The sequence below is a fragment of the Nelumbo lutea genome, chromosome 2 (genome assembly GCF_056320005.1).
Source record: "Nelumbo lutea isolate HS-2025 chromosome 2, American lotus-T2T, whole genome shotgun sequence".
Taxonomy (NCBI): Eukaryota; Viridiplantae; Streptophyta; class Magnoliopsida; order Proteales; family Nelumbonaceae; genus Nelumbo; species Nelumbo lutea.
This window is the reverse complement of record NC_142685.1, coordinates 34,113,421-34,125,475: the sequence shown is the minus strand read 5'-3', so window position 1 is coordinate 34,125,475 and position 12,055 is coordinate 34,113,421. Positions and strand designations below refer to the sequence as shown.

The window sequence follows — 12,055 nt, the reverse complement described above, 5'->3', positions numbered from 1 at the left end:
TTTTACCGGGTTTGGATAAAATGAAAGACCCATTTTCTTATACGGTGCAAAACTGCAAATGCAAAAAGCAGTGAAACCCGACCCACATGTTGAAATTTGACTGAATATGGTTCGGTGGATCCTATACCGATCCAGCATTTTGTGGGTCCATTTCCAGATCCGAATAATTTTTTTGCCCTTACTGGATAGTCAATGGGTTAATATAGTCAAAAGTAGGATTAAAGTCACTAGACATATTTACAAGGGTAATATCGTCATATTAATGTAAACAAATGTCTTAGCGTAGAAATAATCTCCTTTACGAGAAAAAACCGGAACCATGAACAAGTGGGTGGCGCGAAAACAACGTCCGTTACAGACTCCTTCCAACGTCCTTCCTAACTGAAATCTGTTCCTTTCTTACATTTTCTTCTTCTTCCAGATTCGATTCTTCAGTTCTCGCGTGGTTTGGACTCTTGGAGAAACCCAGCCGCTTTCTTGCCGGAAACTTTGTCGCTTGATAGTCGTCCAGCAAGTGGTCGCCGTCCTCGGATCGAAATCTGGAGTATCTGAACTTGGATCTTCGTTGCTGGGAAATCTGGAGTTCTTTGGATAGACAGATTGAACCAAGGGGGGTGTTTTGGTTGGAGTTTTGAGGTTGTGTGGAAACTGGACTGGACTTCAAAACGCTGTCTTTTGACTCGAGATTTTGGAAACCGTGATCTGGATTACCGAGGTGTTGTTTTCGGAGGGAATTACAGGTTGAGAAGTTGTTGGAATTTTGAATTAGGGTTCAGAAGGTTGCTAGTTTTGACAAGTTTGAGTCTGAGAATCTGGATTCGTTCTGGTTGATATACACATATAGTTGCTTTTGAGAGAAGTATGATCTGGTGTGGATTTCAGAGGTCAGTTCATTATTTGCATTGGACTTTATTTTGGTTTTTAGGGTTTATGATGATTTATATAATATATAATATAATGGTCTTTCTATTTTTCTTTCCTTCTTCTTGTGGAGTTATTAAGAAATCTCTCTGTTTTTTAATGAATCCATAAAAATTTTCTGAATGCATTCAGGATTCAATCGAATTGCTGGCTATGTCAAACCTCTTATTTATTAAAGTTTCTCAGGCTAATAGTTATGTATAAAAAATAAGTTTCTCACGCTAATAGTTAATTCGAAATTACGTGATTTACTTATAAATGATATTTTAAATCCTGAAAATAAGGAACATTAACCAATTAAATACACACTTAACAACGAATCGTTCACGTAAATCGATAACTCGTCTTAAACTAATCCTATTTTTTCTATCTATCCGTCTCGTTTACTAAAAACAAAAGATTATCGTTCCCAAATATAAAGTAATTGAATGAGCAAAACCGAACGATTAAAAACTCTCTAGAAGCAGTATAAGAGATCAAAATTGTTTGCTTATATTCTTTAGAAAGGGCCTTGTTTGTTTGATAAAAAAAGGCTTTACTTGTTAATGCTTTTACTGTAAATTCATGGGGATGGACAATGATCTCCATTACACGTGGACATCCATGTCTGTTACCCTGTTCCATAACCCTAGAAAAAACTCAGAGAATCTGCTTCTGCTAAATCTTCAAATCCGAACAAAAAAGCTCCATAAACGAAAATCTGGAAAATGCAAACAAACAAGGAGCTCCATAAATGCATTTTGTGGTTTCAGGTCACGAGCTCGGTATTACCCACGAAAAACGGTTAAAAGCAGAAGCAAAAACCATCTGCTATTTCTCCTCGAGTAGGCCTGATCCCAAGATAAAAACCATTTCTCTGCTCTCGGATTTTCTTACATCTTTACCCTGGTCGTCGCCACCATTACTATTACACTTATAGAGAGAGAGAACTTTCTCCGTTCATTTCATTGTCTTTCAATTCCTTTCCTGAAAAGGAGTTGAAGAAGCAGACCAGAAGGTGTGCACCCACTTCCAGCCCGACTGACTATGGCATTCCCGTGAGGGGGATAAAAGGAGAGGGAAAAGAATTCTCTTATCATACGTACCAATCGCTTCTTTTCATACATCTCCTTTCCCCAGTGAATCCGAGGCCTAAGGTCTAACCCTTGCTGCTTCTTGCTATCCAACGGCCTCTCCCATGATTTCATTGTTTGTTATGAATCGAGTGATGACCATTTGATACATGTTTAGCCCATTCCGCTATTTTCTGCAATTTAGAACGACAGATGTCTCCGGACTCACTAAATTCTCATGGCCTGATCTGCTTGGATTTGGGCTCCTAATGAGCAGAGAAGAAAACCCATTTACAGTGGTGAGTTGCATTGCTGAGTGTCATTTTTAACCAGATCTGGGTGTCCTTAAAGATTTTTTTTTTTAAATTTTCTCTGTATGTGCAGTTCCTTTTTATTTATTTATTTTTTCTTTTTCTTCTCTGTAATTCCTCTCTTTTGGTTGTGTATATTTGTTCAGATTTTTTGCACAGAGAGGGATCTTCTTTTTAAGGGTTCGGTGCCATTTCTTTAAATGGGGAGCATGAAAATCTGTCATGTGTGCCTACAGATAAATGAAGAACATATCAATGCGGTCTGACTTTGATGGTGTGGATGGATGTTTATGAAGCAGAGCAGGCACCACAGAAGGGGATAGTAGAGGAGACTACAAGGCCACCGCTTGTTCCATCCGAGAAGAACAATGCAGCCAATGGAAGGCCTAAAACGAGGGAAGTTACATCTAGGTACAAGGCTGGGATCACATCGCCTTCCCGCTCCACACCGGATGTTCGTAGGCGGTGTCCATCGCCTAACGTCACACGGACTGTTTCTACATCATCCCCTTCGCTCCCCAAGCGAGCTCAATCGGTTGGCCGGAGGCGCCCTTCCACACCACCTTCCCCACCAAGGCCTTCAACGCCAGTCAAAGATACGTCTGCAGAAACAAACACCTCTTCCAGGAGGATGAGCGGCAGGACACCAGAGGGCTTGTGGCCCTCAACAATGCGGAGTCTTTGTGTTTCTTTCCAGTCAGACACTTTCTCCCTTCCCATTACTAAGAGAGAAAAACCAGTTAGCCACGCTTCTGATCACACCTTAAAGCCTTCATCCAATGTGGCATATAAGCAGGCTGAATCACCTGCTGTTCAGCGCAAGGCAACACCTGAGAAGAAAAGGAATCCCCTTAGAGGGAAGAACGCCTCTGATCAGTCAGAGAATTCAAAGCCTGTTGATAATTCATATGCTCGAGTGATAGATCATCATAGATGGCCTAGCGCAACAGGTGGGAAGTTATCTCCTAATGTCTTGACAAGAAGTGTGGATCTTACTGACAGGAGTAGCAGAAGAGCTTCTTTTCCACTTCCAGTAAGAAGGGTTTCTCCAGTGGGGAGGCCATCAACACATGATGGTTTGGGCAAACGGCTACAAAAAACTGCTTGTGACGTAGCAAAGCAAATAACATTTGATGATAGTGGGAGAGTGAAGTTTGAGAGGGATATAGGTGATGACAGTTCATTGAGACTCTCTGGAATTCACAAGTCTGTTCCTTCAAGTGTTGGGGTTTCTTTGGGTTCATCAGAAAGAACTTTGTCAACAACTCGCACCAGTAGATGTCAGCGTCTGCCATCACCAAGTAAAGCCTTGTCAACTCCTAGAGGGGTCAGCCCATCCTGGACAAGGTCATCTAATCCTTCAATAAGCTCATTGACAAATCGATCCAGCAACTCGGCTTCTGTTCTCAGCTTTATCACTGATGTTAGAAAAGGAAAGAAAGCAATGAACCACATAGAAGAAGCTCATCAGCTGCGGCTACAATACAATAGATACTTGCAATGGCGGTATACCAATGCTAGAGCAGATACTGCATTGTCTGTCCAGAGAGTTACAGCTGAGGTAGGGCTCTTATATGGCATGCAAAGAAGTATGTGTGCACTTATAGAAATGTCAGGTTGTCGTTTCTTACCATTCAATGTTGTGGACATGGATTGATTGCATTTAGCTGACTTACCTTTTCCTTTACTTGTTCTTTTTTCCGATAAGTAACAGTAAAGGGGAAATTTTATTGCTACATCAAAAATGCATGAACTATCAGAATTCTGGATAGCCAAACTATAAATGCAAATCAGACCCTGATCCAGGCATTCCCTATACAAGATTATCCCTGACAACTCCTGTTCTGTCTTGTTGATCAGCTAGACTGTTAGCTGTTCTAGATGCCCTTCTGAATGTGGTTTTCAGGCTTTCAACTCAGGTTCTAGCTCTCTGACCAAAAAAATGTGTCATGGTACCTCCTTCCCTAACTTTAACAAGCCAATGACCACTCGGCAATCCTCTTTGACGAGTAAATCTATCCAACCCACTTTTAGGAAAGTTTTGAGTCTTTAATTAGAGCAAGAAGTTCTACCTTCAAGGAGTTCCCAAAGCCAGTTGACTCCAAGAAACTTGGGAAAAATATTGCCCCCTATCATCTCTTATTGCTCCTCCAATACCTGAAGCTTCTAGGTTACTTAGACTGCACCCATCAAAATTTAAGTTCTTTTTACCTGCTTTAGAGACTCTCCATTCAATAATTCTTTGCTGCCTCCGTTGTTTAAAACCTGCCATAGCCTACCAACCTCTCAAGTGGTCATCCATGGTGACCCCCTTGAATTCTTCACTAATCCTAACCCATGGGTGGTTCTTACCATAATGAGGTTAATCAAGGATTGCATTTTCTATTCCTTATTTTCAAATATTCTAGCATTCCACTTACCCCGTATACTCCACAAGAGACCTGCTTTAGTATGCTTTTCTTTTGCCTTTCAGTATGGCATGAAGGTATTTGGGTAGCAAAGCACTGACAAATATTTGCAGGTGGGTTCTATAACACCCTGATATTGGACCTTGTTGATCTTGAAGTGCATCTGATCTTTTATTTTGCACTAGGAAATTAATAATACTTGCAATATTCTATGTAATATTATATTACAAGGTTCTAAAATTTTAACTATTGAGGCACATAAATACCTTTGAAGGTGTTAAATGCTATGATGCCTAGATACATTACCAGCATGGACATGGATATGGGAAATGGGGATACAACTCTCCATTTACTAAAATCCCAGGCACAGATATGGTATGCCATAAGATATGTACTTTTTTTTTATATCTAGTTTTTGAAGATAAGTGTCATTTTTAAGACTTATGTCTCATCAAATTTAATTACATTTGATTTTTATAGTACGATTTGTTAAAAAATATCATTTTATTTTATGGATTTTGTTGAAAGTGTTCATGCTATATAATATATCTAAAAGTCTCAATGCAGTATCTGGTGTTGTATTGGGTTTGTATCATGTCACTGATATGCTGCCATGTATAGGTACCCTTGTATCATAGGTTAAATGTCAGATGATGTGGTGGGAAAATTAAAAAATAGTAAAGTCAATCAACAAACAGGGATTTTTATGGTTTATTCATGTAAAAAAAAAATCGTACCAAATATGACTTCAGAGTTTGGTAACTGCTTGTCATTTTATACAAGTCCATAAGAGTTTCTTGTGAATGAGACCTGCCTAATGGTGACCTATGCCAAAATCCTAATACAAACTCTGAAGATAGATTTATGATCTTATGAGGAAGGCTATTTTAGGAAGAAAACATCTAGTCAGGGAATTTTAGTATTGCATACAGGGTCTTCCATTAGAGAGACAGAATGGGTGAGTGGTATTGTTAGACTCAAAGTTTTCTCTTCTCTTCTCTCTTCTTTTTTCTTTCTCATTATTAACAACAAGATGGTATCAAAGTTAACAAGAAGGCCGGTGATTATGATTATGATGGTGATGATGATAGTGTTCAAATCTGTTAATCAAATTTAGATCTGTTAGTTAAATTTCTTATGTTGAAAATCTTTTCTTTCCTCCACTGCAATTCTTGTTCATATTTTATTCAGTTTTCTGTTTTTTGTTTTGTGTTTTTGGATTCCTGCCATCTTGTTAGTTCAATCTACATACTCCTAATATCAGCTCCCTCTTGTTATACTTGTTATCAGGTCTGATTTTATTGTAAATAGTAAGCCGTAATTTTACTATAAATAGTAATTATGAGGAATTAGCATAAATTGTAAGTTTGTAACCCAACCTTTTCTATAAATAGTACTTTTATTTTCCTAAAAATACTAAGGCGGTGTTTGGCACATCTTTCAGTCTGTGGGAAGCTCAAAAGACAAAAGAAATGGTCTTTTCTCGTTTGGTATCACATAGACCAAAAGACTTGAAAACGAGTGCATGGAAAGACCAAAAAAGCTGAAAATTGGAATGCTTCAAATGAAGCTTTTGGTCTTTCCGCACTGAAAAATGCCTCCCGAGCTGTTTTTAAGAGCCCAGTAATGGTTACCAAACAGCCTTGGTCTTTACAGACAATAACCACAAAGCTCAGTGCATTTTCTCATCTATGTGGCTGTTGAAAGATCTACCTAGAAAGACTTGCCAAACAGCCCCTAATTATGTGCTATGGGTTGTGTTGTTCTTGAATTGTTTGATTTTCAGAGGATCATAAGAGAAATTTCCAGATGTTTGTTGATGCCTAGGAAGCTATCCTAGAGATTCAAAAATCCCAAGAAAAATCAAAGATTTATTATTTCAATATTGATCATGGTCATTGGAGATTGTTTTCTTAGTGAGAGTTTGCCATTGTTTGCTCACTTCACATTTCTACAAAGCTAAGAATTGATGGGGATTTTCTCTGAAGTAGGAAGCAAGTGCCTACTACTTCTCTCTTTATTTTAAACCCAACTTATATTGGAGTTACCCTTACATTACTGTGGGGATAAGAATTCTTGATTTATTGTCTGGTGGATATACAATTAGTAGTATGGATATTTAATAGCTTTTAGAGCTCTATTGCATCTTTTGGGATTGATTCCAAAGAAAGTATGGATCCCATGAATATTGTTAGTAACTCAATTCAAATATCCAATTGAAGAGTTGTTTTGCAATGGGTAAGAACTGAAAGTGCCAGCATGAGTGCAATCAAGCTGATTTGTCCCTGTAGGCATGGTATAAAAGCTAGTAGTCACCATGTTGGAATCTTCAAGTCGTTTTTTTGAGAGAAGCCCTAGAAGATCAGTTGGTCATGTTGCTACTTGCTACCAATATTACACTGTTTCTTTGCAAGCATTCAGTTTGTACAAGGTAATTTTAGAAAGAAAACATATAGCTAGGGACTTTAATGTAATATCAGCCCCATTGGGGTGTTTCTTTTAATTTTGGATGGTTTTCATGTTATATAAAGAGTTTCTCATTAGAGAGAGACAAGTGTCTGGTATTGTTATACTTAATGTCTCTTCTTCTTTCACTCTTCTTTCATTCTCATTATTACAATAAGACATCTAAACGATATTTATGTATTCTATAAGGAGTTTAGATAATTAGATCTTCCTAGGGGAAGGCATACTGGTTCTTGGTGCTTGGCTTCACTATTAGTCCAGACCAACTTTTCATTTTATTCCACAGGTCATATTTTTTATGTTTCCTCTTGACCTTAATGTCATCTCTCCAAGTCCCTCCATGGGTATCAGAGGTGTGATTTTTAAATGTTTCTTCATGTATACAAGATTCTATTCTTTTTATTTATTACAACTGTCATCATCATCATCATCATCATCATCATCATCATCATCAAAGTCTTATCCTGACTATATGGGGTTGGCTACATGAATCATGTTTTTTTTTTTTTTTTTTGATTAGTAGGCTACATGAATCATGTTATGCTATTCTATTGTTATTTATTAGAACTATATATTCACTAAGTTTCATATGGTTGTAAAAATGATATAAATTTGTTCCATACTATGACTTGTATGCTTTTTAACTGAACAAGTTAATGAAGGCTTTTTCTAATTACATTTTTCCTATTCTTGCTATACTAATCATATGCAAAGCTGGAATATGACATCAAGCAAACCTTTTCAGAAAGTATATTCTAATACTTGAATACTGAGCATTCAAGGTAGAGTTCATGATCATGCATTCTAGTCTTAATGTCTTTTGGGTAAAATCAATAGCTATTTATTGTCTGCATTCATGTACTCTTATGGTGGTCAAGGATTTTGGATCTACCTGACATTCTATAACATAATATTTGCCTCTTCACAATTTTTTTTTTCTTTTAATTTTCTGTGCAGAGAACTTTGTTCAATGTGTGGATCAATACTTCAGATTTATGGGATTCTGTCACCACAAAAAGGATCAAGCTCCAACAGTTGAGGCAAGAGCTGAAATTGAAATCAGTTCTGAACGAACAAGTAAGGTCTCTACTTAGCTAGTAAAGCATAAATATAAGCAAAGAGAAATATGAATTTTGTGCCACTGGATCCACAGGTTAGCCATCATGTTCTTTGTGCTAACTTTTCTTAGATGGTGATGTTTAAAAAGACAAATAGCATTGAAAAGAACAAAGTAAACCTGGATCTAGTAACCCCTACTGTTCTACCCCTAACTGATAGAATCCTACCTCCTAAATGATATTACCATTTACTAATACATCTGTTTCTCTCCCTCTTTCTCTCTCTCTCTCTCTAATATATATATATATATATATGATAAATGTACACTTGATTCTATATTGGTGTTGATATATTTATTCTTCACATAACTAACAAGAAAATATTATGAAAAATGTAAAAGAAAAAAACAGAAGCAAGGAGAAAAGTGGAGTATATAAGTGAAAGGCAGACTAGGAAAGGGAAGTATTATAATGGTACTGGCTTCCCTTTTTTCTGGCTCTTAGAAACTCATCCAAACATAAAACTTTTATTTTCATTTTGATAAGTCTGGCCTTGGAAACTTCATCAATCATAAAAGGCCCTTTTACCTAAAATTCATCCATCAATCTTTAGGTCAATCCATGATAGATAGAGGATGCCCAAATAGTCTACCATTCTAGCATTTATAGCAAGAAGAATTTTCTGGAATACATAATAGAAATATTTGACCGATTTGAAAATAAATTTGTCCATTCTGTTGGTGCTGATAGGGACACTTTTTTGATAAATGAGGCACATTCATGATTTTCCTAATGTACTTTGCTTGAATGAAATAAATACCTACAAGCATGTACTTTCATTATTATCATTAGGGTGTTTTTGGCCTTTTAACTGGGGGATGTGCCCTGCTTAGCAAAAATGGAATGCGCCCAATTCAGCACCCATTCTTTGATCTTGCAACTTTATTTTGAACTCCCACAGTTTTCTTTTTGTGAAACTGGTTTTGTTAGTCTGATTTTGTGACATAGTAATCTATAGGCTAGTGGTTTATATTTTTTACTTAATTGTTATCTTTCTTTATTTTGAACACCAAAGTTTGCTTATTTTAGTTGCTTATTTGCTTCACCAATGTCATATTCTTACATTTGATGTAATAATGATTGATTCAGTTGGCTTACCTTGAGGATTGGGCTTTGTTGGAAAGTGATCATCTTAGTTCTTTATCTGGAGCTATTGAAGCTTTAGAGGCTAGCACTCTCCGTCTTCCAGTTACTGGAGGAGCAAGGGTATGCATTATATATTAAATGTTTTTTAATAACTAAATTTAGTAAAAATGAATTGTATATTTAATAAGGACAATTTCTATAATGGGAAATAGTTGGAACCTTTACTGGTATTATACATTTACAGGGAGATATTCAGACTGTGAAGGATGCTATTTGTTCGGCAGTTGATGTGATACAGGCAATGGGTTCTTCCATCTGCTCATTATTGTCAAGGGTGAGATTGATATTTTTTCTTGTTGTTCACCAATATAATGTAGTCATAATTAATCTATGTAGCTTTTTTTGTTTTCCCTGTTTACTTGTATGTTCAACTTACATCCTTTGTTTTCTATTTGTTTTTATATTAATATTTTAATCTCCTCTACCCATTGAAATTGGTGCTCTCATTGGCAATATTAATTGAATTTCATTAGAAATTATCTTCCAGTGGACTTCTCAATTTATTATCAATTTCTCATAATCTTCATGCTTGTGAGAAATTTTTGTTGAACTGGAAGGTATTGTTTTGGAGAACTGAATATTTGATGATAAACATTTCTCTAGTTCTAGTAAAGTAGGAATGATAAAGTTACATTTCATGGTATATATGCACAATGACATATTTGATTTTAAGATATGTACTTTCGCTTTCAATTTACATTTTGGTATTCATTTTCATTTTTCTGATAGTAAATAAAAATTTATTAAAAGAAAAATGAAAACGAATACAACCCTAAGTAATATCACCAAGAAACACAAAAATAAACAATACCCACCTTGTCCCTTGCAGAATCATCAACTATGCCCAACTAAACCAATAAAACTAAAATGAAAATCTAACAAACCCATAAACACCCAATCCTCTACCAGTTCCCACATCTAGAGACATACTTCTCAAACAAAAAACACTAGGAAGAAAAGCCTCATGAGTCCTAGACCTCTCTTAAAAGTCTTCAGAAAGTAGTACCAAACAACAATTGTTATTTCCAATCAACCATCAGCTCCTCACCCTCACCCTTTTAAGTCACCCCCTTCACCTCTTCCTGAACCTCCACCTTTCTATCCCCTCTACCTTCATAATTCATATAATTTTCTCCTCAGCCTACTTAATGTATTACATGTTAGATTATGCACATATGGAATTAATGTTTTTCATTCTTCTAATTCCATAAATTTTCTGGTACTTTTCTCACCTCCTATGAAGAACAACCAATTTCTTGCCCAACTCTACTTCTTTATCAAACACCTTATCAATATGTGTTTTCCTATCCTTCCTAACAACCTTATCAAATTAAACAAAATCTTCTCCAACTTACTTCTCCTCCCCCATTTCCAGCACCTTACCATCCCCATGTTTTACACAATCTCTAATCAAAACTTCCAAAAAGTCTGCCGAGGGGCATGCATTATTTTTTTATTTTCTAAGAGATGCCATTTTTTGGTAGTAAAAAAAAAAGAAAATTTATTAAGAAAAAGTAGACAAATATTACAATAAAGGTGATAAGGAATAACCCATAAAAGAAAGAAAAGAAAACATCAAACCCAATCTCCTCTAACCAACAAAGATTAAATCCCAAGGCCTGTAAATGAACAACACATCACCCTATCCTGACTACATCAGGCCCCCAACATACAGACATCAATAAGACAAGGCGCCCCCAACATACAGGGGGGGCCTTGTCTCCTAGTTTCCTAGGCGATGGATTTTTTAAAATAAAAAACATATATCCTACGGTAGTCCCCTGAAGTCCCATAACCATATTCCCTTAATAATTATCCGTAATTTTCATAAGATAAGTATAAAATTAATGTTGAAGAATAGAAAATCAACATATTCATGAGAAAAAAAAGAAGAAAGAAAAGAAAATTCAAAAAATATAGGGGCTGAATCCCTAATTTTGTTATAAGAAATTAGTATATAAACACACAAAATGAATATTCTAGTTTAATAATGTTTATTTTATAATTATAGTCTCAAAAAATATAAAAATATAAAAGCATTTTATAACACAACTTACAAAACTGCTTGGCAATTAGGCGAGCCTCCATGGGTGCCCTGTCACCTAGGCGTTGCCTTGACAACTATGAATAAGACTCAAACCCTTAACTCCAGCTACCTATCGACCTGCCCTACCAATACCTAACCTCAAGACCTGAGTAAAGTTTCTTAAAATTGTATCATTATCTTGTACAATCACACAGCCTCTCCAGCATCTGAAACATGAGTCTCTTTACTTCTCTTGATAACTCTCTTTGTTTTCTTTACTCTCTTGATGGGACTGACCCCAAATAAGCCACTTTTCAATCTGGCAAAAACTTCTGAAATCTGAACAGTCCAATTATATTTCTGCCTTCTAAACCTTCTTACTGCAATAGGAATATTCTCAGGCACCATCAACATCTTAGTGTTGTTATTGATCCTTTCTAACTATAAAACCACATTCTTTTCAAATATTTGATCTGCTCCCATCTCATCACCCTCCTTAAAGCCATTCCCCTCCACTTCAGATAGTTTCCTACTAACTTGCACAGCACTATTTCTTGTAATTGCTTCGTTCTCATCAGGGATCAATTTGTCTTTCTTCCTTTCCTTT

The 12,055-nt window shown here is 36.2% G+C and overlaps 1 protein-coding gene across 4 annotated transcripts in view; it reads left to right on the top strand.

Moving 5' to 3' along the window:
• Positions 1–256: 256 nt before the first annotated feature.
• The window catches only part of LOC148869759 (AUGMIN subunit 8-like), a 45,746-nt gene continuing 33,947 nt past the window's right edge, over positions 257–12,055 (top strand). The window contains exons 1-5 of one of the 4 annotated variants that reach the window (XM_088972272.1): positions 257–884; positions 2,431–3,845; positions 8,116–8,235; positions 9,366–9,482; positions 9,607–9,696. In XM_088972272.1, the coding sequence (XP_088828398.1) occupies positions 2,556–3,845; positions 8,116–8,235; positions 9,366–9,482; positions 9,607–9,696 (1,617 nt within the window). In that variant the 5' untranslated portion in view covers positions 257–884; positions 2,431–2,555. Of the gene's footprint in view, positions 885–1,663; positions 2,273–2,430; positions 3,846–8,115; positions 8,236–9,365; positions 9,483–9,606; positions 9,697–12,055 lie in introns of those variants that run through there. The other 3 variants (XM_088972274.1, XM_088972273.1, XM_088972275.1) reach the window with 3 other exon arrangements.